The 25,592-nt window shown below is 37.7% G+C and overlaps 2 protein-coding genes across 2 annotated transcripts; both read left to right on the top strand.

Moving 5' to 3' along the window:
- Positions 1-2,596: 2,596 nt before the first annotated feature.
- CCDC179 (coiled-coil domain containing 179) lies at positions 2,597-6,660 on the top strand. The gene is made up of 4 exons (XM_037040542.1): positions 2,597-2,641; positions 3,821-3,865; positions 6,009-6,113; positions 6,610-6,660. Exons 1-4 carry the CDS (start codon positions 2,597-2,599, stop codon positions 6,658-6,660), a joined length of 246 nt encoding a protein of 81 aa, XP_036896437.1.
- A 10,685-nt stretch (positions 6,661-17,345) lies between these two features.
- SVIP (small VCP interacting protein) lies at positions 17,346-25,345 on the top strand. The gene is made up of 4 exons (XM_037040402.1): positions 17,346-17,521; positions 19,531-19,581; positions 20,358-20,471; positions 22,936-25,345. Exons 1-4 carry the CDS (start codon positions 17,468-17,470, stop codon positions 22,948-22,950), a joined length of 234 nt encoding a protein of 77 aa, XP_036896297.1. The 5' UTR covers positions 17,346-17,467; the 3' UTR covers positions 22,951-25,345.
- Positions 25,346-25,592: the final 247 nt, after the last annotated feature.

Genomic DNA, 25,592 nt, shown 5'->3' with positions numbered 1-25,592 from the left:
AGAAGGAAAAAGCTCTTGACAGATGAAATAATAAATTGAATCTAAAAAGATGAACTTAATATAGACAAATTAAAACGAGTGTAACCTAGGTTTCACAATTTAACTGCACAGGTACAAAGAAGGGGGAAAAACTGATATAAACTCAGTAGAAGGCAACAATAACAAAAAATGACATTAAATGCTATCATGTACCAGGTGTTCCATAGCCAGATAGAAGATAGATAGATAGATAGATAGATAGATAATGTCTCAAAAACTTGGTAGGACAGGTTCAAGGTCACCTACACAATTTGCAGGCCCTAGTGCCACACAAAAACACAGAGCCAGGAGCTTAAAAATGAAGCATTTTAAAACAGCAAGAGCAGAGCAACTACAGGATACAGACACAGCATTTATTAGTGAAATTATTTTAACTGATTTCATTACTGTATATTTATCAAATACCCAGTGAAACAAAATAAAAATACCAGCTGAGGTATGGAAACATCCTAACAAACTAATCTGACTTGTATTATGAAGCAGATGCTTTAAGGTATATAACAAAAAAAACAGAAGTTTTTCTCAGACAAGAAATGAGACAAATAACTACACGTGGGAATGGTTGATGGCTTCGAGAACCATGGGAGATAAGAGTTATTTCCCTAACTCTTTCAAGCCTAACTCTTTCAAGAAATCTCTCCACAGTTTCTAACACTCTACAGAAGTCACACGGGACAAAGGTTCACTGATCAGCAGGAAGATCATTGGTAACTATTTTGAAACAAACACCAACAGAATAAATAATAAGGGCTGAAGCTGGTTGCAATGAGCCCAATATTACACTGGATGTAAACAGGAGATGAGAATTGCAAACAACTCTTATGAACATTAACTGTAATCAAGGGTGTCCCAGCAGCAGCCCAGGAAGTCTATGAACATAGCCCAAAACAAAAGCGTAAATTTACATAAAAATGTAAATCTACTTACTTGAGATGCTTTTGTTTTCATTAGTGTTTGTGTGTTTAATGTGTGGCCCAAGACAACTCCTCCTCTTCCAGTGTGGCCCAGAGACGCCAAAAGGTTGGAGACACCCCTGCAATAGAGGAGATGGAAAATAATTATTATCAGTTGTTGTTCAGGGTTTTGGTTTATTAGTTTGAAGAGAGGAAGATTTGAGCATATGGTATGTAAATGTTGTAAAGAAAATAAATACAAAGAGGTTAACCAGAAAAGGGAGCAATCTGTGGAGTGAGATCTCTAATGAGGCTTCTAGGCGAGAAATGGCATAAGAACAGAAGTAGAGAGATTTATTTCAGACAAGAGGAAGGGCAACAATTTTTGCAGTTGCAACAGGACGACAGGGGAAAGGGTAATGTGGAAACAAAGGTACAGGCGTAGAGGTGGCAAGGAACTGCGGCAGCCAGTCTGGGCTTTTAAAAGCAAGTGGCAGCAGCCCTGGTAGATATGGCTCAGTTGGTGTAGCATCATCTCCTAACCAGAAGGTTGCAGGTTTGATTCCCGGTCAGGACACGTTCCTCAACTATGGGAACAATTCCTGGTCCCAGTGCACATGAGAAGCAACCAATCAAGGTTTCTCTCTCACATCAGTTTCTCTCTTTCCCTTCCTCTCTCCCTTCTCCCTCTCAAAAAGCAGTGACCTGAGGATTAAAAAATAAAATAAAATAAATAAATAATTAAAAAATAAAAGCCCTTTGTGGAATAGCAATTAATAGCCCAGGCTCTGAGGCCACGTTGTGAACCAAAATCCCAGCTCCCCCTCTAATGGTATAACCTCGGACAATGAACATACCAGCGCCTTCTTTTCCAGAAGATATTAACCCTGCACTTACCCTCTTGGGCTGTTGTAAAGGGTTGATGAGCTAGTAAGTATAAATTTATCTAAAAACATTGAGCGTGAGTTCTACATGTGTTACCAACATCAGGGTGTGGAGCAGGAGCTGTCCTACTTCTGCCAAAAGCACCCGGGAGATAGTGGGTTCAGAGGTTCTAACGGCAGGAAGGCAGTTTGAAGGGAATGCTGCAGAGTACAGGAAGGAAAGAGGCATGCAACATGAAAGATGTCAGCACTGGCGAGTACCCAAGCTAAATTGCAGACTATGGATACGTACTGTGGCAATCTTCTTTTCCCCATTTCAGCCCAGGGAGAAAGCGGATAGTTGCAGGGATCCCACTGGAAGCTGTGATTGATGGAAGAACAATGAGATCATGGAATTAAGACCCCTGGAGTGAGGGGCCATGTAATCTAAGTTAGATACATTAATAAGTGAAGGGGGACTCGGTGGAGGGTAGAGACATGAGAACTAGAAAAGATGAAACACTGATATTCTGCAGCTGTCTGAGCCAAGGTGCTGTGAGGATCGGGAATTGTGGTAACCTGGCATCCCTAATTCAGAGGGCTCTTGGCACAGCTAGAGACTTCACCTTCCCTGCATTGGGACTGGAAGACAGCTGAGGGAGAGGGCGGGGCTCATGGGTTAGGATAAAGAGAATTGTGATGGGACGGGTGGGGCTCACGGGCAGTGAGTGGGTGGCCTGCCAGCAATTACTTAGTGGGGATCAGGCAGTGGGCTCCACGGGCCCTCTGAGGCTCTGAAATATGTGCCTGCACTGTGTAGGGGACCAAACTACCCAAGTCAACCCTGTGAGTCTCCTGCCCTTAACCCTGCCTCTGTCAGCTTTGCCCAGGCTTTGATCTTGGAGGCCACAGTGGCCACTAGCATTGCAGGCTATTGCACACACGGAGTTAGGTGTGGAGGGTTGGGAAATCCCTGGTTAAGTAGATGAACTGTCCAGGACAAGGAAAAGCCCTCCACCCCATGCCTTCCAGGAGCCAATCGAATTTGTTGACTGATCCACTGAGCCACCCTAGAAGGTGGGGTGAGGGTTACAGAGGTGAGGGTAAGGGTCAACTTCTCAATATTCAGATGGGGAGGAGGTTGCTTTTAGGTCTTGTGGTTAAACAATTGGATCAAAATGAGGTCAGGGGGAGTACTGCACAGTTGAGAAGATGGGGGAGGAGTGGAAACCCCATAAACTACCTGTGCCTCAGAAAGTCTGTCCATCTGGTGGAGTTTTTCAATCCCCCGTCTTTACTAGACTTTAGACACTAGACTAGACAGAGTGGCACCATTGAAGTGATGTACTACCAAAAACATAGATTGGAGATGTATTGTATCTCATTTTCTTCTAGAATAAATCTCTGTAGCCAACGTGTTTCCTGTGTTGCCCCCCAAAATAAAAGTCAATTATTTTAGCAGCATAATGGGCACAGCTGGGAATAGCAGAGAATTGTTATTCTAGACAAGCATGTTATAACAAAAACTATAGGCCAATCCAACAAGCAAAGAAAGGGGATTTTATAGTAAAAAAGGGGGAAGTCGGGAAGGGTTGTTTTGAAGGACAACCCCTTGGAGAAAAAGTCAAGTTCAGGGTGGTGGAGGTTTCTCATTGGCTGAGCTGTAAGGAAGGAAACCTTCCTTCCTCCTGCTGGAGTGGAGTAAGGTCCACGTCGAGGTCCATGGTGGACAACTCTTCCCGATGGAGTCTGTCACTGAGGTTCAGGGGAGGGCGAGGGTTCCCTCTACCGGCCTTCCCACCCCACTTTTCAGTTTTCTTACCTGTTATGTGCTTTATAGCTGGTTCTCTTTTCTTATAATACTATCATTGATCTCTGCCTTGGTTTTTACCTTGATGTTCTTTGAGATAATATGCCTATATTAACTAGAAAACAGTAGCATAGGCGTCCTGTTATAACAACTAATCTTTCTGTCTTTGCTCGCGACTTTTGTGTGTTCTAAAAATTATTTTACATATTTTGTAGGAAGGACCAAGACGGCCACATCCTTCAGAAGTCACTGAAAGGCAGGTAATGTTTAAATATATAATTCTAGGTATTTCAAAATTGCGACTTTATCTTGTTCCTTTAGGTGTGGTGGTCCCTAATATGATGGAACTTCTATGAGCTAGATACTTCTGTGTTCTCTTTCATGGGACTCTGGGATCTTGTGACTTACCGTCACAATGAGACTGAACTAGGGTAACCTAACTGGCTTATATGATCATTTTAATGTAACATTTGATACAGACACAAGAATATATGTAGGGTATATAAACTGTAAAACAGAATAAGAAAATAGATCTCGAACCCACAAAAACATTCCAGGTGTCTGTCCTTGAGCCCCTCCGAGGGCTGCTCCTGCTTTCCTGACTCTCTGAAGTGACCACAGTCTTGGATTTTTTTGTTTATCAACCCCATTTTTAAAAGCAGCTTGTCACATACATGCCTCTCAAAATATACTGTTTGATTTTGCTTNGTCACAATGAGACTGAACTAGGGTAACCTAACTGGCTTATATGATCATTTTAATGTAACATTTGATACAGACACAAGAATATATGTAGGGTATATAAACTGTAAAACAGAATAAGAAAATAGATCTCGAACCCACAAAAACATTCCAGGTGTCTGTCCTTGAGCCCCTCCAAGGGCTGCTCCTGCTTTCCTGACTCTCTGAAGTGACCACAGTCTTGGGTTTTATGTTTATCAATCCCATTTTTAAAAGCAGCTTGTCACATACATGACTCTCAAAATATACTGTTTGATTTTGCTTGTTCTTTAACTTTATAAACATATAACAAAATCTGGCATATAATTTATTCTTATGAACACTGTTTTGTAAGATTTGCCCATGTTGTTGCATATGATTATTTTCATTGCTGTTTAATATTTTCTTGTGGAATGTATTTCAGCTCATTATCCTTTCTCCTGCTGATGGGCAGTGGGCAGTGTATAGGTTTTCCTGTAATGGTCAGTGCGACTGTCAATATTCTAGCATGTGTCTGTTGTTGCCCCTGAATAAGAGATTCCCTTGAATATTTAGGCAGGAGTAGAATGATTGGATTGTAAAGAAAGCGAATTTTTCATTGTTATGAAATAATGCTGCACTATTTTAAAAGCATTAAAAGCATATATATATATATACACATGCAATTAATATATATATTGTATGCTGTTTTTAAAATAATGCAGCATTATTTTTCCATATATATATATATATATATATATATATATATATATATAATGTATGTATATGGAAAAAGTCCATAACACAAAGAGTTTGTGTGACCTTGATGTAACCTGGCAACCAAGAGAGTGGGCTGGAATGCACACATGTGAACAACGACTTCTCTATACTAGTCTGTGGTAGTGGTAGATGCCATTGAATGAGCATGTTATGGTGTAGCCATCACATTCAAAATGACTGAGGGAGTATAGCAAAAAATCTGCATCAAATGCTGTGTTAAACTTGAACATTCCTCTGCAGAAACTATTCAGATGATTCAGAAGGCTGTGGCTATGGGCAACTAGTGATTGGCAGCTTCATAATGACAACATGCCTTCTCATGCATCACACCTCATGCAGAGTTTTTAGTGAAACATCAAATCAACCAGATGACTCAGCCCCACTACAGCCCAAATTTGGCACCCTGCAACTTCTGGCCTTTCCCAAAAGTAAAATCACCTTTGGAAGGGAAGAAATTTCATACCATAGATGAGATTCAGGAAAATATGTTGGGGCAGCTGATGGCAATTTGAAGTAGGTCCTAATTTGGTGCCTACTTAGAAGGGGACTGAGGTTTCATTGTCCTAGGTACAATCTTTCTCGTAGCTTGTATCTTCTTCAATACATGTGTCTATTTTTCATATTGCATGCCTGGATGCCTCCTGGATAGACTATATAAATATATATGTAAACCTACATATGTATAAGGTTCATGTATACATGGCTCTTGGATCTATCTAAATGTACACAGTTGTTAAAGTGGAAATCAAGAGCAGAGTCCTTTTTGAAAACTCTATGACAGTCCAATGTGTTTTCTGCATCTATGAACCATATGAATCGATTGTGTTGATCCTTTTACTCACACAAACCCAAAATGTAATCTGCATGTTGCCTTTTTGTTGTAAGAAGTATGATTTGTTTTCTTTCTTTTTAATTTTCCACAAGTCCTTAGCAAAACGGGTCCAGAATATGAAAAACCTAAGGAAAGAGAAGAGGAAACTTAATAAAAAGTTTGCAAAGCCCGCTCCTCTTCCAGAACCAGGGATCCTAGTAAGTGTGAAGACATCACTGAAATCCCAATTCTTAAGTGCAATGGTCTCATTTTTAATTGGTAAAATACTCTAAATTTTGTTTTTCCCCTTTCCCTCGAAAAACACTGCCATCTGGGGAGGTTCCTGAAAGGTCCTCTAATCCAACTTTTGCCAAGTGTTTAAATCTCCTTTGTAATCAGCATTGTGGTTTAATGAAAACCACAGCGATCTTGGAAGCCACATTGGCCTGGATTCTGGTTTTTGCCTTTGCTTTGTCATATGTTGTCTAACAAAATTATTCGTGTGAATATTTTAGGTTGTATTATTTGAAAAAAAATTACAAAATTTCCTCCTACATGGTTACTCAGACTAGGTATGAACAGATCAGAAAACTCCACGCCAGTCACGGCTTATTCCATTTTTGCACATCCTTAACATAGATTTAAAAATTTTTCCACATAACACGTTATATTGTATCCATGAGCCTTTTACATGTAGTATTATGTTTCCTGTAGCCAGACATAAATCCAATGCCCTTTCCACCTAGAAGTCCTTCAGCTAGTTGAGGACAGTTGTTACCTTCCTTAATATTCAGGCCTTTCTCGGGGTAAAAACCCCCACTTTGCTCATCCGTTCCTCTATCCACTCAGCAGTGATTGCTGGCCTTATCCAAGCAAATCTGGGAGCAGGGATCATATTTCATTACGGGAAGATTTGGGAAACATTCTATTTCTGGCAATTAATCTCTCTTCTGTTCATTTTCTTTCTGAAAGGAAATATTTTGGAGACACAATTAATGATAACTATGTCAGTTAGGAATGGCTAACATTAGTTCCTTAGAAAAGAAACCCAAGTGCAGTGGCTTAACCAAATAGGAGGAGTATATCTTTTCTCCAAACAAAACCCACTGACCCAGACAGCCTAGGGCTGATACAGCAGTTCCAACAATCACCAAAGATGTCCCAGGCGCTTTCTCTGTTTCCTATTTCTGGTTCTTCAGACCTTTCTTAGGACCTCTATCCTCATGGTCTCAAAAAGGCTTCTACACCAGGAAATAATGTTTCCGCATTCCAAGACCAAAAAGTACAGGACAAAAAGAAAAAAAATATATGCCAGCTGAGTTCGTTCCCTGTTCATCAGGAAAGCAGGCTCCAAATGAGGAGTATGTGTCCATTGTTGTTTATTTTTTCAGCTTTACTGAAGTATAGTTGCCATATAATAAATAGTACATATTTCAGGTGTACATTTTTTAATGTTTTGACACATGCATACCCATGAAACCATCACCACGAGATAATAAATATATCCATCACCCCTAAAATTTTTCTTGCCCCCTTTTTGTTTAAATCAATAGACTTTATTTTTATAGCAATTTAAGTTTATAAAAAAACTAAATAGAAAGCAAGGAGTTGCTACATACTTCTTTTCCTCCCCCTCCCCCAGCTTCTCCTATTATTTGTGCCTTGCACAGGCATGATAGATTTGTTATCACAATTAATGAACCAATGTCAATATATTACTGTTAACTCAAATTAGGATCACTCTTCGTGAGGTTGAATTCTGAGTTCAACAAATGCCTAATGTCTTGTATCCACCATGACCCCATCATAAAGAATAGTTTCACCGCCCTAAATAAATTCCCAGTGCTCCACCTATTCATCCTTCCCTTTCTCCCTCTCCCCCCAGCCCCCAACAATCACTGCTATCTTTTACTGTGTATGGTTTGGTCCTCCCTGGAGTGTCCTGTAGTTGAAATGATATAGTGCATATCCTTTCAAATGGGCTTCTTTCCCTTAGCAATATGCATTTTAGGGTTTTCTATGTCTTTTCAGGGCTCAATAACTCATTTCTTTTTATTTTTAAATACTATTCCATTGTATTTATATAATATAAATATATATAATTTAATTCACCTATTTATATAATGTATTCACCTATTGATAAACACCATTCTTGCTTCAATTTTTGGCAGTGATGAGTAAAGCTGCTATAACCATTGGTATTTCAGGTTTTTGAGTGGACATAGGTTTTCAACTCATTTGGATAAATATCTGGGAGTGCAGTTGCTGGATCATATGATGTCACTATGTTTAGCTTTACAAGAAACTGGCAAACTGTATTACAAAGTGGCTATATCACTTTGCATTTCCACCAGCAATAAATGAGAGTTCCTGTTATTCCACCTTCTTGCCAACATTGTATGTTATCAGTATTTTGGATTTTAGCCAATCTGTCAGGTATGGAGTGGTATCTTGTCATTCTAATTTGCAATTCCCTGGTGATGTGCACTACTGACAATTTTTTCATATGCTTATCTGCTATCTAAATAACTTATTTGATGGGGTGTCTGCTCAAAACATTTGCCCATTTTTAACTAAGCTGTTTATTTTCTTATTGTGGAGTTTTAAGAGTCATTTGTATATATATTGAATACCAGTTCTTTACAAGATGTGTTTTGCAAATATTTTCTCCCAGTCTGTGCATTAATTATTCTAATGGTGTTTTCCCCAGAGCTGCATTTTTTAATTTTAATGAAGTCTAACTTGTCAGTTCTTTCTTTCATAGATCATGCTTTTGGTGTTATATCTAAAAATTGATTGCCACATCCAAGATCACACAGATTTTTTCCTGTGTTATCTCCCTGAAGTTTTGCAGTTTTTCATTTGACATTTAGATCTGTGAAAATTTTTTATTTAATTTTAATGAAAGCTATGAGATAAATATCTAGATTTTTTTTAGCATGTGGGTGAATGTTGTTCCAGTTGTTCCAGCATTGTTTGTGGAAAAGATACTTTGTCTCTATTGTATTGCCTTTGCTACTTTGTCGAGGATCTGTATAGGTCTATTTCTGGGATTTCTATTCAGTGTCTTGAATAAAATATTTATCTGTTGGGTTTTTTTTTTTGCCAATACCACACTGTCTTGATTACTGTAACCTCATAATGAGTCTTGAAGTCAGGTAGATGACTTTTAATTGAGATATAATTGACATATAACATTATATTAGTTTCAGGTATACAACATAATGACTCTGTATTTGTATATATGGTGAAATAACCAATGTAGTGAGTCTACTTAGCATCCATGACCACACACAGTTACAATTATTTTTCTTGTGGTGAGAACTCTTAAGATCCACTCTCTTAGCAATTTTCAAATATACAATACAGTACTACTAACTATAATCACCACGCTGTATATTATATTCTCAAAACTTATTTTATAATTGGAATTGTATGTTTTGACTTACGTCACCCATTTCACCCACCCACCCCCCAGCCCCCACCTCTGGCAATCAGCAATCTGTTCTATATCTATGAGCTCAGTTTTGTTATGTGGTGTGTGTATGTGTTTTAGATTTCACATATAAGTGAGGTCATATGGTATTTGTCTTTTTCCATACGATTTATCTTATGTAGCATAATGTCCAGGTCCACCCATGTTGTTGATATTGGCAAGATTTTCTTCTTTTTATGGCTAAATACTATTCCATTGTATACACATTGTATATACCACATTTTCTTTATCAATGGACACTTAGGTTGATTCCATGTCTTTGCTATTGTAAATAATGCTACAATGTGTTCAGTTTTTCTTGTTGTGAAGATGGGAATGATATTTCCAAGCTCTTTCCACGTCAGGCTAGAAACCCTCATTTATATACCATCTATAAATTGTCCAAAATCTATATTATCCCCTATTTAAGCTCAGGCTCTCAGTGCTTCCCAAATGTGGTCAGAGATGAATTTTGTGTGATTTTTCTTTAATTTTGTTTGGTTTGGTTTAATTTCCAAACCATTATAACATACAATCAAGACGTCATAACAATCTCAAATCATTGTAAATGAACACAAATGTGTACTGTCAATTCTCAGCTAATTTTGTGGCAAAACAACAGTACATGGACGACCACCACCAAAACGAGGGCACTCAGAAAAGCACTGCTTTCAACTGTACTGATTCTTCTCTCACTTTTTCTTTTCATATCATTTTGCAAATTGTGTTGTAAGCCACATCCCTACTAATAAACTCTCCCTTTTTTCCATCTTGTTAAATTGATCTTTGGCTTCAGGAACAAAAATATATAACTATATTTGTGCAGCTTAAATGATTTGGGATGAAAATTAAGACCTGAGTCCATACACATGACATAAAAGTTCTTATGGGCTGTGCCCAGGAGAGCACAGGACACATGATGTGACTAAAGCCCCCAGGTGTGGAAAGAAGTCTGAGAAACTATTTTTGTTTGGATTTTTGTATGTTTAAAATCTACAAAACAAAAGTTATCTCCTACTTATAGATTATATACTTATAGATATTTTATATTAATTAATTACACTTATAGATATTTAGATTATCCTGAAATATTATTTTAAACTTAAGTCCCTATTATTACTAATAATTATAATGTTGCCATTTTCACTTATTTCCCTGTTGATCACTTCATTTTGAGTCACTTTAAGACTTAAAATGCTCTCAACAGATGTTCATGTTTTCTTAGTCAGTCATACATCACACGTTTTAGAAAAGAAAATCCCTATGTTTAACATTTCTGTCGTATCCAGCATGTGTAGAAGTACCTGACGCTTTCTCCGTACTGTTATCTTTATCTTCTACAAATTTTCTCCTGCTCATGGAATTTGTTGTCTGACTCACAGAAAGCAAAATGTTTCCATCAAATTTTCCCCAGATATGGTTTATTTGACATTGGCGATTTTCCTGTTTGGATGCTATCTGGATGTGACTTTCACTGAGAATAGTACTTTTAGCTCTTTATAGAATTCTTTTAGTACACAGAAGACTTCTCTCTTTGATACTTTTTCAAGATAATTTACAGTTTACATAATCATTGCCTTATATAAATTCTAATTGAATTTCCTTTTTGTGTGTATTTTACTCTCTTCCAGTGGACATAAAGCTGGAGCCTGCGTGGAGGAAATCATGGGCCAGAGCAAAACTCGCCTATTTCTGACACCAAGTGGCATTTCCACATGTTACTTCATTTGAAAAATAAGGGCAATCTTCTGCCCATAATAAATACAATGCAATCATTTCATAGCCAAGCCACAAGCTCTAGAATTTTATTAAATATAGTATCGCTCTACCACCTTTTTTTTTTAGAAATTTGTGATTTTCTGCTTTTCACCAAATAATAATGAATGTGTATAGGTTTTTTTAAGTCATATGCTCATGTTTAAATTTTGCAGTTGTATTTATGACATATGTAGAGATTTAGAATTATGTTCTAATATTAAGGGAAATAGATTTCCTCTGCTGTATATTTATAATGAATTGTGCTTAAACAAAATGTTTAAAATGTTTAAATAGTCCTTGGAAAAAATTTTAATATAACTAAAACCTATGTTATTTATGGATATTGCAAGTAAGCTATACTGTAATTAAAATTTTCATTTAAGGTAAAATTTGTATATTGAATTAAATTTTACTTTTCTGTATGCAATGGAAGATAATTATATGTCTATAAAATACTTATTTAATTACATAAGTAATTCTTAACATGCAAATGGAATTATCACGATTATTTTCTAAGTTAAAGAACTACCAACTATTAGACTAATATGAACATTATATTCAGTGAATGATTTGCAGCATCCAAAATACAGTTTCAAGTACAGGAGATTCTGCTTCTTGGAATGATGTAAGTACCAGAATTATGCTTCCACAGTAAACAGCTAGAAACAGAACAATTTTTTTAAAACAATGGTTTTCAAAAATGCAACATAAGTTAAAAAAGGGGGGGCTGGTCCCTACGAGAAGGGAAATGTGTGGCCCCTGTGACTACCCCTTTTACTGCCTGAAGGAGCATTCCAGATCTTGATGCAGAGAAAAAAGAATCCTAAGCAAAACACAGCAGTTTTCTTGAGTTGACGATGAGCTGAGAAACAGAGGTAAGAATTCAGGAAGTCTGGGGGTAACTGGGAGTTGTAGAGCAGAATACCAGACGGTAAGGGACTACTCACAGTACTTTGTAGATTTGCACATGGCTTACACTGACACTTTGCTGAACGCTAAACTGTATGTTCACAGTGTGAAACTCAGCAAAGTCAGATCTGTTTATTTTTTGTCCACTGCCAATGTCCAATGTCTGATATCTAGTCAAAATTACTTCCTATATCAGGAAGCAGAAGAATGTAACAGACAATCAGGGGGAAATGAAGTCAATAGAAAGAGACACAGGTATGAACCGAGATGATATAATTAGAAGAATTCATTTAAATATTGTATATGATAACTATGCTCACTAAGTTGAAAACATGAACACAACAAGGGGAGGAATAAAAGATTTTTAAAAGAACTAAATAGAACTTTTAGAACTAAAAAAATCTTAGAAGTCACAAAATGAGATTAACAGCATACTAGACAGTTCACAAAAGTCATGAAATAATTCAAACTGAGGCAAAGAGAAAAAGACTGGAAAGTGACTAGCTCCTCACTGACCTGTCACACTGACTCACGTGGCCTGACCTGAATAACTGGAGACGTCTGAACGGGGAGAATGGGATTGAAAAAGAATTCCCCCAACGTTTCCAAATTTGGTGAAAACTCATCCCAGGGATCCAAAAAGCTTGATGCCAAGCAGTATAAAGACCCAAACTTATCAAATATTTCAAAATCAAATTGCTGAAAAACTTTGAAAAGAGAAAGGAAAGCAACAATGGGAGAGGGTCATTACATACTGAGAGACGAGCAGAGAAAACTCACAAACCTCATTAGAAACCACACAGGCCAGAAGGTTACCTTTAAAAAACTAATTAAAGAAAAATCTGTCAAACTTAAGTTTTTTTTATGGAGCAAAAATGTCCCTTAAAACTGAAGGCAAAAATTTAGATCATTTTTCAGAAGTACCAAAAACTATAACAATAGACTTGTAGGAGAAAGTTCTTTAGGTGGAAAATAATTGTATCAGATACCTTTTTGGATCTACACAGAACAATGAAAAGCTCTGGAAATGATATACATATAAGTAAATATAAAATCATTTTATTCTAATATTTTACTTAAAAATTGACTATTCTAAGCAAAAGTAATTATTATGGTTTTAATAACCTGTAGGGGTAAATGCATGACAACAATAACAAAGGGTAAAAGAGTACAATCATTGAAAGTTTCTTATATTTTATGTGAAGAGATATATTACTTGAAAGGACAATTGGGTATGTTAATTACATATACAATTGGATAATGCAAATACTAGAGAAATCACACACACACACAAAGTATAGCTAAATAGAGATAAAATGGAATGCTTAAAAGCCATCCAAATGAAGATAGAAAAAGAAAAGAATGGACTTGATAATAAAGAAAACAAATGGCAAGATAATAGATTAATCAATCAATAGCTACATTAAATCTAAATGGTTTAAACACTCCAATTAAAAGGCAGTATCTAGAAGAGTGATGGATTTGAGATTTTATTCCACTTATAAGAAACAAGTTAGACCATCACAGTTTCATAGATGCTGGCAGAAAACAAGAGAGTTACCAGGTGGAGACAAATAACCCTACTACAATACTTTGGGCACAGGAGGCACTCAGATGCATGCTTGCATTGGTTTCCCTTGACTCGCCAAGCCCCATGAGGCTCTTACACAGGTGAGCCCAGGGGGATACTGTGGACACTGTGGGTTTCTGTTACAACTAAGGAAGCCCCAGTCTTACCTAAGGGGTTGCTAAGCAAACACCTGCCCAACTTCACTCTAGAGAGAGCCATTCTCTCCATTATACTGGACAGTAAACCAATCTGATCTAGACTCAGTATCTTCCAAGTTTGCTTACTATACAAACATCCTTTAAAAGATAGCCTAGAGAGAAAAAAATTAAACCTTTGCTCAGAAAACATACAGGAACATGCAAAACCAATGGAGAAATATCTTCAAAAAGCAGAGAGAAAGAAGGAGCTCCTACCTTTTGCAACAACATGGATGGAACTGGAAAGCATTATGCTGAGTGAAATAAGCCAGGTGTTGAAGGACAAATACCATATGATCTCACCTTTAACAAGAAGCTAAACAACAAAACAAACAAGCAAGCAAAATATAACCAAAGACACTGAAATAGAGAACAGGCTGACAGTGACCAGAGGGAAGAGGGGAGGGAATTTCAGGGGAAATAGGGGAGGGATTTAGAGGAACATATATAAAGGATACATGGACAACAACTGAGAAAGGTGGAAATGGGAGGGGGGAAACATGGGGGGGTGGGATGGGATGGGAGTAATAGACAGAAAACTGTACTTGAAAACATTTAAATAAAAAAAACCCAAAAAAATAAAAAAGCAAAACCAACCACAAAATATCTACTAGAAACATGCTTTGTATATAAACATTGATAGGCTTAAAAATGAAATAATGCAACAATATATAACATGAAAACACAAATCTTAAAGCTAGAATGGCTACATTATGAATACATATTAGTTTTCAGAATAAATCACATTATCATGTATATAGATGAATACTTTATAATAATGAAAGCTTCATTCATCACAAAGACATGCACTGGATAACAAAGCATCAAGATAGTAAACAAAGAACTAGAAGAATTCAAAGAACAAATAGACAAATCCACGATTGTAACTGAAATATAGCATTTCTCTCTTGAAATATGATGCAACAAATATAAAACTATTAAAGATAGAAGATAGCATTACCATTCAACAATTTTACTGATATTTATAAACATTCCACCCAACATCAACAGAACACCTATTCTTTCAAGTGTACGCTAGAACACAAAAAACAGACCATCTGCTGGGCATATAAGGCATGGAGTTTGTCCAGAAAAAGTCCAGTCAGTTAGTATAACGAGAACAGTTTGCACGACATCAATGTAACTTGGCAGCCAAGTAAAGTGGACTGGAATACACATGTGTGAACAATGACGACTTGTCTGTACTAGTCAGGGAGGCAGTAGATGCTAGTGAGCATGTGTACTGTGTGGCCATCACATTCAAAATGACTGAGCAAGTAGAGTAACAAATCTGCCTGAAATTTTGCATTAAGCTTGAACACTCCACAGGGAATTGGTGACTGGCTGCTTCATCACAATAATGCGCCTCCTCATGGGTCACATCTTGTGCAGAGTTTTTTGGCCAAATATCAAACCAGCCAGGTGACTCAGGCCCCATACAGCCCACATTGGCACTCTGCAACTTCTGCCTTTTCCCAAAACTAAAACCACCTTTGAAAGGGGAGAGATTTCAGACCATGATGAGATTCGGGAAAACACAATGGGGCAGCTGGTGATGACGGGAGAACTGTGTGAGCAAGGTACCTGCTTTGAAGGGGACTGAGGTATCATTGTCCTGTGTACAATGTTTATTGTATCTTGTGTCTTGTCCAATAAATGCCTCTATCGTATTATGTGGCCGGATACCTTCTGGACAGACCTTGTACATTTATTTGCACCTAAAGAACTGTACACAAATATTTATGGAATTGTGTTCATAATAGCCTCAAAATGCAAACAGCCCATATGTCAATGAATAACAAAATTCATTTTAAAATGTGATACATCTATAAAATGGAGTATTATTTAAGATACATACACATGGTAACATTAATAAATTTAAAACTTTATGTTGAGGAAGTACACATGATTCCATTTATCTGAAACTCTATAAAATACAGTCAATCTATGGCCACAAAAAGCAAATCAGTTTTTTTTAGGGCACAAATAAATGGAAAGATATCTTGTGTTCATGAATCAGAAAAATTAGTAGTGTAGGTGTCTATTCTGTTGAAAGAAATCTGCAGATTCAATGCAATTCCTATCAATACTCCAATAGTATTTTTCCACAAAAATAGAACTATCAATCCTAAAATTTGTATGAAACCAAAAAAACACCCAGAATAGCCAAAGTAATGTCAACAAAGAAGAACAAAGCTGGAGGGATCACACTTCCTGATTTCAAACTATCCTACAAAGTTATAGTAATCAAAAGGTGTAGTACTGCCATAAAAATACATGCATAGACCAATGGAACAGAACTGAGAGCCCAGAAATCAACTCTTGCATATATAGCCCACTACTATTGGACAAGGGAGCTAAGAGTATGTAATGGGGAAAGCATAGTTTCTTCAATAAATGAATGGTGTTGGGAAAGGTGAATAACAACCTGCAGAAAAATGAAATTAGACCTTAATGTTACACAGCTCACAAAAATTAACTTAAAATGTCTTAAGGATTGAAACATAAGACTTTAAACCATATAATGGTGGTTTCTGAGGTTTTAGCTGTCACTTCCCAGCCTACCTTTTTGTGGTATTTGAAGATATTCCAACAAGCAAGGAAAACTAGTACAATGCAAGACAAAAAAAATGAAAAGCAGTTGTGTGAAGAGATCAGAAACTTTACTTTTACTCAGGAGCTTACCAGAAATGAATCGCAGGTTTCACCCTAAACTTTTAACTTATAAACTACATTTTAACTAGATGCCCAGATGATTTTTACACCTATTGAAATTTGAGAAACACTTAATTAAAATACTTCTGAATAGATCAACCTCCATCATTGCCCTTGTAAGGCTAAGGGAATCCAAAAAATCAGGAACCAATGGGCACCTCAACGAAAGCCACGTTCGTGAGGCTGGTTTCTAAACCATAGTGACATACAGGGAGTGGGGGAGGGTCCGGCAGAGGAAACGCCTGCATGAGTGTGGTTGGTAGGGTAATCACATGGGTGTAATACTTTATGGTTTTAATTTGAACATTTGTCCTAAAATGTCACATGGTGTGCTTGGGTGTGCTATTTTGTTACAGAATTACATGCTCATGACTTTGTAATAAAAGATTTTGTAATAAAAACAAGGCCATTCCTCGCCCCCTGTACTCCATACTCTGCTCTCTCAACTGGAATAATACCGAGTCACTTAGAAGGCAGAAAAGGATGCTCACGTCCATTGCAATTCCACTAAATTTAATCCAATTAAACTTTAATTTCTTGAAGGTCCGAGTCCCATCTCACAAAAGCATCAGCATAAACCATCCAATGTCGTGTCACTCATTTATAAACGGCCAGGCAGGTGGGAACCTTGAATACTGAGTCTCCCCACCCTATCCCCGCACGCTGCCCAAAGCAGTCGTTTCCTGGGTCCTAGGACCGGTCCGTCTGCCTGACTCCCACCAGCCAAGGCCCCTCGGAGGGGGTCGGAAGCGGCCTCCGGGGCGGAAGCGAGCGCAAGGCCGGGGCGGAGTCGCGAGAGGAGCGAGCGTTGCAGCGGGGGCGGAGCCGACCCGAGTGGGCCGCCGGCGGGGTGGGGCCCGGCGAGCGCAGCGGACTAAGGCCCCGCGCACCGCCGCGCAGTTCGCGCTTACCGGCCGGGGGCGGCAGGGCTCTGCAGCTGCTGCCCGGATGGGGCTGTGTTTTCCCTGCCCCGGGGAGTCCGCGCCTCCCTCGCCGAACCCGGTGAGTAAGGCCGCGTCTGCGCGTCCGCCGGCCCGCGCCGCGCGCACCTGTTCCCGGGACCGGCGCCTCGGGCACCTGTGCCGGCGGTTGGACCTGGCGGAGCGCGCGGAGACCTGGCGGGCGGGCGGCCTGGTGGCGGAGACGTGCGGTCTGGTCCGGACGGACCTTTGGGGTCCTGCCCGCGGGGTTTGGGCCGCTGCCTCCGCGTTGGTCTCTCCACTTTGGTTCCACCACCAAATTGCTCAAAGGCAGCGCCGGGGTCTCTTTGCCTTTTGCTGGCTTCGGCAAGATTGGAAGTTGGTAGGGCGCCGGCGAACGCCAACCGTGCGGTGTTGAGGCCGTTCTCGGCGACGCTATAAACGAGTTAGGGTGCAAAAAGAAATTCCTCTTTCTGCATTGAAGTGTCGAATCTTCTAGTAGGAGATGTGTGTATTCCTGTGTCTGTACGAGCTGTTTAAAGAAGGTGCTCAATAAAGCCCCGTATACACCTGAGCTTTACTGGATATTGTATTAGTACTTTCCCTTTATTATTGATCCTTTTTAAGTTCTCCCTTTAGAAACGATTGTTTTACGTAGTACAGAGCATACCGCTTTTAAAGTTGCCCTGTTTAGCAAATAAGAATACAGGACGCCCAGTTTAATTTGCATTTTCAGGTAAACAAGGAACACATTTCAAAAATAGACTTGTCGCTTACAATATTGAGACATTTATACTAGAATTATTCGTTGTTTTCATGAAATTCAAACTTAGCGGTTTGTGCTGCACTGTATTTATTCTTTTTGTAGCTTTCTTTTAACAGTGTCTTTACACTAACACTCCCTGCTGAGAGTAGCTAACAGAGCGCCTGAATTCCTGTCCTCTCTCCTATCTTGCTAAAAATTCTTCTAAAGAAATTAGGTATTTAAGAAAGTGCATAAACTCTTCAGCCATTTGGTTGTAGGTACTGGAAATGACCTGGAAGTTGGTACCAGGGAGTTCACCTTGTCTTTCTTGCTCCTGTTGCTTTTAAATGCTGTTACTTTTGTTTATCTGGCTGCTGATAAAGGTCCAGTCTGTAAGCATTTGTTAAACCCTCCATCCACTCCCACAGATAACCGCGTGGCTCACTACTTGACTGTCATTTCATTGCTGTGGTGTTTCTTGACCATGCTAAATAAAATCGATCCCGACTCTACCACCCACCCATCCTTCTATTTCTCTTTTTCTTTCCTAAGCACTTACTACTGACAGACACTATTAATTGATTATATTTGACTGTGTGCCTTCAGAATTTACGTTTCCTTTGTGTGGAAACATCAGTATTTTTTCAGTGCACTATCTTCAGCACTCAGGCTCCTGAGACATGTGATAGGTATTCAGTAAATACTATATTTGTACAAGGAATTAATATGGATGTATATATGGAAAACAAGGGAATTATTAACAAAGCTCGCACAAGTATGCTACTTACTGTCTTATATAAAATGTTGTAATTAATACATGATATAGAAAAATTAGTGTTTCCAAACATGGAACAGTACCTTTCCTAAGGATCCCACAGTTCTTCCCATCATACACAGTGAGCTTCTTGCACTTCATCCATGAATCTTTCCTAAAAACACCAGCCTACTTCAAACCCCCTTATAACTGATAGTGCTAAGCCTTGTATTATTATTATTTGTTTTCTTGCCCTGACTTGCTTGTAAGCCTTTTTTTAAACAAAAGTGAATAGATTATTATATAAACCAACCTATGTTATATATATATATGCATATATAATATACAAGCCTACAGTATCATATATATGTCTCAGCAGGTTCTTATTTGAAGTATGTTGATTGTGAGAATAAAATTGAGGAAGTTAATTATTTTATAAATGTCAATACTGGCATTCTTGATGGAACATTTTGGGCCAGTACTCAATATTTTTATAAACTGTTATATTATCTATAAGAGATACATAGGTGTATAATTATGCATGATAATGTTGGATTTTATTTTAAAGCATTTTTTTACATACATTCTTTAGGAAGAAAAAAGAGCAAAGCTTGCAGAAGCTGCAGAGAGAAGACAGAAGGAGGTGGGAAGAAAAATGAAATTTTACCTAGTTAAATAAGTTTCTACTTTATTCTTTCCTTTTTTAAGATTTTATTTATCTTCAGAGAGATGGGGAGGGAGGAAGAGAGAGAAAGAAATATTGATGTGATAGAGAAACATCGATTCTCTGCACCTGGGCACCAGGCACCTGGACATCCAGACTGGTGACGGAACCCAGAACCCAGAACCCAGGCCCCAGGCCCCAGGCTCCTGTCCTGACTGGGAATGAACCAGTGATCTTTCCCTTTGCAGGAAGATGCCCCAACCAACTGAGCCACACGGTCAGGGCTGTACTTTTATTCTTGATAGGTGTCTATGACTAGTAGTATAACAAAAGTGGTATTGGATAGCCTTTAAATTTATATTTAAATGTAATTATTTTTCAAATTGATGTTTCTATAAATTACATCCATGTATTTGTATCATTTAATATGTGAAAACTATTATATAGATGTCTTCTCTAATGTGTGATGCCCCTTTAATAATATTACTTCATGAGATAAAGTGACCATGCCTTATAAAACACTGACAGATTCGAAATTAGTTTAAGGGAAAAATTATACAGTTGTAAAATATCCAGTGAAAAATGATTTTTTATGTAAAGCTGTTGTAGAAGTAGTCTAAATCTTTGTTACCACGTAGACCGATACCCCAAAGTATCGGTCTACGATAAAGCTAACAAGGCAAAGCTAACAAGACAGACCAAGACACTCTGATACTGAACTTTACTATTTTTTCTACTCCTTACATTTCTTAAAGGCTGCATCTCGGGGCATTTTGAATGTTCAGTCTGTGGAAGAAAAGAGAAAGAAAAAAGAGAAAATAGAAAAACAAATAGCTACATCTGGGCCCCCACCAGAAGGTGGACTTAGAGTGAGTATTAAAATTTATTTAAGGTTCACCTGGAATTTTTTAAAAACTTCAGTAGCAGTCCACTGAGTAATTTTCTCTAAAAATGGATTATCAGAAAATTTTGAATTAATTTAAAAGCATGGATAATAAAGATTGGAAGAAGTGTCAGTTTATTTGGACATTCTAGCATTTACTTGGAATAGGTTTACTTTCTTTCTCCCAAAATTAAAATAGATTTATTCTGATTATCTTAACTCTTTATATAATTAATACTAAACTGTGTAGAGCACTCAAATAATCTGAGTATAAAGTAGTCAAAATCACCCAAATTCAGTGTCACTTTGAAACTTCATTTTTTGTTTCCACTTATACATAAATCCTGTTAAATTGGACTACACTAAAAATTTGTATTTAAAGCCTATACTTTTTTTACTCTGTGATATTTTTGATATCTTCTCAAATCAGGTTGAGAATCTCTGCTCTCGTGTTTTTAACTCTATTCCTAAGAGAAACATTGTGGAAAATAGAATCTCCTGGTAAAAACATGTTTTAAAGTTCTGAATATTATGTTGTAAACTATATCCCTTTCGTGGAAAAAATGGTACTGTGTTCAAGTCTCTAGGACGGGTGTCCACCCTTTTGGCGTCTCTGGCCACAGTGGAAGAAGAAGAGTTGTCTTGGGCCATGCATTACATACACAAACTCTGAGGAGAACTGATGAGCAAGAAAAAGGTCTATGCGTAATTTGCATGATATCTGCCCCCACAGATAAGCAAAAAAGTCTCGCATAATAACCCTAATTATGCAGTGGTCCTTTTGATAATCTTTTAAAATTGTCGAGCAGGTCCCAAGTTTGTGATCACTAATATAGAAAGTGTCCTTATCTAAGTAATAAAACATCATGATTTTAAAAAAATGTTAGCATAAAAGTAAAAGGAAAGAGGGCAGCATAAAACTAGTGGGATGTTGGACATTGTATTTGAAAAATTAGTGCATCGGTATCCGGTTTGGTAGAAGTAGTTGTAATTCCCAGTGAGTTCCCAAGGTGCTCATCAGATATTTTGGTTCTAATTTTACTCTTAATGTGTTTCATTCTTGAAAATAGTTGCTTGCAAATATAGGTGCTGCCAAATAGCGATGACAGGAATAAGGTGTGATTGTGAAGCCAGGGATATTTGTTTCTGGAAAGATAGGACCTATAAAAAAAGTCCACTGAAGAGACACAATGAAATGTTTAAGTTGAGTATCAGATTGCAGCTCTATGCATTACATGTGAAAATTGGCAAATAGCCTATTTATGTTGACTGAAAATGAAGTCACAAACATATGACATAATGTTTTAAGTAAATTTATGGTTTTTGTCTCGGGCCGCATTCATAGCCATCCTGAGTCCCATGCGGCCACCGGTTGGACACCCCTACTCTAAGAAGTTCTGCAAGAAAAGCAAGTTTGTGAGAAGTAAAACTTAATTTTAAAACTGTATTTAAATATACTTATACACATACCCAATAATATTCCTTGGATGTACTTGGAAAACACTACTCAATAGACTTAAAATCGTCTCCGGTTGGTCCTACCCCAGTGGCTCTTTCAGAACTTCTTATTGCAGATTTAATAGACTTGATTAAACAGAACAACAAATGGAATAGTTTCTCAACTCATGCAAGGAAAACATTGCCAAGCCATTATTTAATAACTTCTACCACTTCTTGGTTTTGTTTCTCAAACAAGAATTCCTGCAGTATATTGTCATTTTGTAGTTTCATTGTTGTTTTTATTTGGTGGTGTTTGTTTCTTTTTTTACCTTTAATGATGATTAGATATTTAGGATTTAGTTACCCATTAATCTGACCAGATACTTTATTTCTTTATATGCATAAAGTAAAATTTTACAAATCACTGCTATTCACAAAAATCAGTTTATATTTGCATATCCCAGTGATTTTCAATCTTTTTCATCTCATGACACATGTAAACTAGTTCCTGAAATCCCATGGCACACCAAAAAATGTATTTTTTGCCAACTGACAAAAAATAGGTATAATTTTGATTCATTCACACTGGACAGCTATTTTGTTGGCTGTTGTCATTTTTTTTATTTGACAATCTAAGGGAAATTAAGTCAGTGCTCTGACTAAATAGTCAGGTATTGCATATTTTTTTCGATGTGCAATAGGAATATTAATTGATTGCCTCTCCCCCGCCCCCAACTGAGAACTTGGCCTGCACTCAGGCATGTGCCCTGACTGGGAGTCGAACTGGCGACCTTTAGGTCTGCAGGCCAGTGCTCAGTCCACTGAGCCACACCAGCCAAGGAAGGTATTGCATGTTCTAAAAATTCTGTGGCACACCAGTGTGCCACAGCACACCGGTTGAAAATCACTGGCATATCCCATCATCCTCTCTTTGGCTGTTTGTTCACTTGGAGTATTGTTACATAACCTTAAATAAAATTTACTTTTCTCTGTATGTTTTTATTTTCTAGTGGACAGTTTCATAAAGGATGAAAGTAAATATGAGTGAGAGTCTACTGCCAGTAACTAATATCTGCAATCAAGTGGACATCTGCTATTTAATTTCTTCTTTTTGAATAAATGAAGATTCAGGCTTTGTAATCTTAGTGCCCTTAAATGCAGTGCTTTTTCAGTATTGAAATATTGAAAATGATTTCAATATTGGATTTTCAGACTTGGAAAATGGCCAGACCTTTCATTGAATTCTTATTTTCCTACATTTGCTAGTCTGCTGGTAGTGGGTAATTTGCCATTTTTAGTAGTGAAATCTAAAAGGTGAATATATATATATATAAAGATTCCACACACATCTCAAATATTAAAATTTGCAGTTTTATTTTTTTCTCCTTTATAAAAATGCTCTACCTATTTATAATTGTGTTGCTTAGCCACACATTTCTTTTTATTACTTATGAAGTCTTTTGCTTAAACTGCTGGACTTAGTGCCTTTAAACTGATCATCAGGGAAAACCTCAAAATCATTTGAAAGGGTTATATGAAGGAACACTGTACATTTTTATAACTCATTAAGTAATGAATATTTGTAGAAAATGTTGCATTTCTCATTTGTTTTCTACTTGTGTAGCTTCTAAATGTGACACATTGTTTTACATTTTTTGGCCCTCGGAGGTGCCGTCGGAGGGCAGTGATGCCCTGCTGTAGAGGAGCAGAGTCGGCCCCCTGGAGATCTGTGTAGTAACCGAATGCGTTACACTAGGGATCAGGGTGGGTTATACCAAGTGGTAATGTACTTGTCCACATTTCCTAGGTGTTTTTATTCTTTTGTATTTATTTAAAAATGGTCATAAGATTTATACAGGTATGAAATAGCCAAGGCAAATAGGAATGCATGAAAGAGAAACATACAGGTACTGTATTTTAAAAGGACTACTTTAAATGTAAAAATATTATGAGGTAATTCTGTTAGGCATAGTCATGAACTTTGTAAATTTCTGTTTATTAGTAACATGAGTTTTACCACATTTTTGTTTTTTGAATTTTTTTCTTACTGTATACTAAGCTAAAGTGGGAGAATCGCTCTATATTTTAAGTAGCTATTATGATTGCTAACTCTTTTGGGTGGCAAGGCTACAGTCTGAGCCCTAAGTTAGAATTTGCAGGTACCAAGTGTCAATAGGGACTAAATTAAATAGACCATCCATTTGATTTATAGAAAGGAAACTCAGCCACTGTATTGCTTGTCCCTCCCACAAGACTTGTGTTACATTGCAGTGTATTATATATGTTCATTTTAAAGAGTTTGAACTATAATATAGGTCTCTTGACTCATTGTTGGAAAAATTACCCTTTCTGTTATGCTATGAAAGAAGTATTTCATGGTATCCACACAAGACATATAGTTAGGGTCAATTTTCTTCATCCCTTAGAGGATTAGGGGTAAAATCATAAAGGACAGTGAAACTATTGAATTGCATTTTAGAAATAAAATTTTGTTTCTATGAACATGATTAATTTTTCCAAGGCAGAAAGAAAAAAGGATTATTAACAGCTGAAAGGACATAGAACCAGATGTATCATCCTTGAACTGTGCAAATCTGTCGTCCTGTTTTAATCTAGAAATCACAGTTTTATCTGTACTACATCCTCAGAATGACAGCTTGGATTAGTGTAAACAAAAGGTTTACATCTAGGGGATATTTCCCTGTTTCTGACAGCAGCTTATGTGCAGACACCAGGCTACGTGCTGTGGAAGCATGAATGAGAAGCTGCTGCATTGCTTTCTGGGAACCGGGGGAGGTCCTGCTCTAGCCAGCCACACCCTGCCTGCCCTGATGGGTGTGGGCAGCTTCCCCAGGCCACGTGGGTGACATGGGCTTAGAGGTGATACCCAGATATTAGGAACAGTGTTAGGAAGGGGAGGGGGGAGACTGAATGCCTGACAGGAAACCAGTAAATTACTACTAGAAAAGGAGTATTTGTGCACATGCGTACAGATACATCCAGGCATCTCCCTCATAAAGTTATGAATCACTTCCTGATGAAAACCTTAATTGGGAGCCAATGTACTATAATTCATGATTTAAATAGGAACACACAATGTTTAATATACCCAAACCTCCCACTGAAATTACTAAAATGTTAATGAAACAGTAAAATGCATATACCTAACAATTGCATTAAGACGTAAAATGCCTAAATCACTGCTTTATTCTTCTAGTTCTCAAACAGGTAACATGGCCAGTGACAAAAAGCTGCACATTATTCCATGGACTCTTGGTTGACACACTGCATGTTTTATTGAGTGTCTGTACGAGTCGCTGTTCTGCCAGTTGTGTTCGAAATGCGATTCCCACACGTGGTTTTGCTATAAATTCTGTGTTGCCATCTAGGGATATAAATACACATTTTTCCTTTATAAAAGTTGGCTTTGGTTGTCTCTGTCTAACACGATTTTATCCCCACTGTATCTTAAATAATTAGAACTTGGGTAAGTGGTTAGGGAAACCTCAGCAACGCTCTCATCTCTTTGGATTAATGAGAACAGAGCCAGAAGCTGTCCGGTGTGTCCAAACCATCCCTGAAGTTGCGGGCAGACGTGTCTTTGCCAGTCCTCCGAAGAAGACATGGTATTACTCGCCTCTGGTTCTCATAGAGAAATAACACCGTA

This window comes from Sturnira hondurensis, unplaced genomic scaffold (assembly GCF_014824575.4).
Source record: "Sturnira hondurensis isolate 20B ecotype Veracruz unplaced genomic scaffold, ASM1482457v3 Scaffold0002638, whole genome shotgun sequence".
NCBI classification, from domain to species: domain Eukaryota; kingdom Metazoa; phylum Chordata; class Mammalia; order Chiroptera; family Phyllostomidae; genus Sturnira; species Sturnira hondurensis.
Note: the sequence above shows the minus strand (reverse complement) of the source record. Positions and strands in the feature narration are given on the sequence as shown.

Coding starts and splice junctions, on each gene's coding strand:
- CCDC179 (XM_037040542.1), top strand. CDS start 2,597: ATGTGCCTGCACTGTGTAGGGGACCAAACTACCCAAGTCAACCCT. Junction 2,642..3,820: donor AAACTACCCAAGTCAACCCT/GTGAGTCTCCTG, acceptor CATATTTTGTAG/GAAGGACCAAGACGGCCACA. Junction 3,866..6,008: donor CAGAAGTCACTGAAAGGCAG/GTAATGTTTAAA, acceptor ATTTTCCACAAG/TCCTTAGCAAAACGGGTCCA.
- SVIP (XM_037040402.1), top strand. CDS start 17,468: ATGGGGCTGTGTTTTCCCTGCCCCGGGGAGTCCGCGCCTCCCTCGCCG. Junction 17,522..19,530: donor CGCCTCCCTCGCCGAACCCG/GTGAGTAAGGCC, acceptor TACATTCTTTAG/GAAGAAAAAAGAGCAAAGCT. Junction 19,582..20,357: donor CAGAGAGAAGACAGAAGGAG/GTGGGAAGAAAA, acceptor CATTTCTTAAAG/GCTGCATCTCGGGGCATTTT.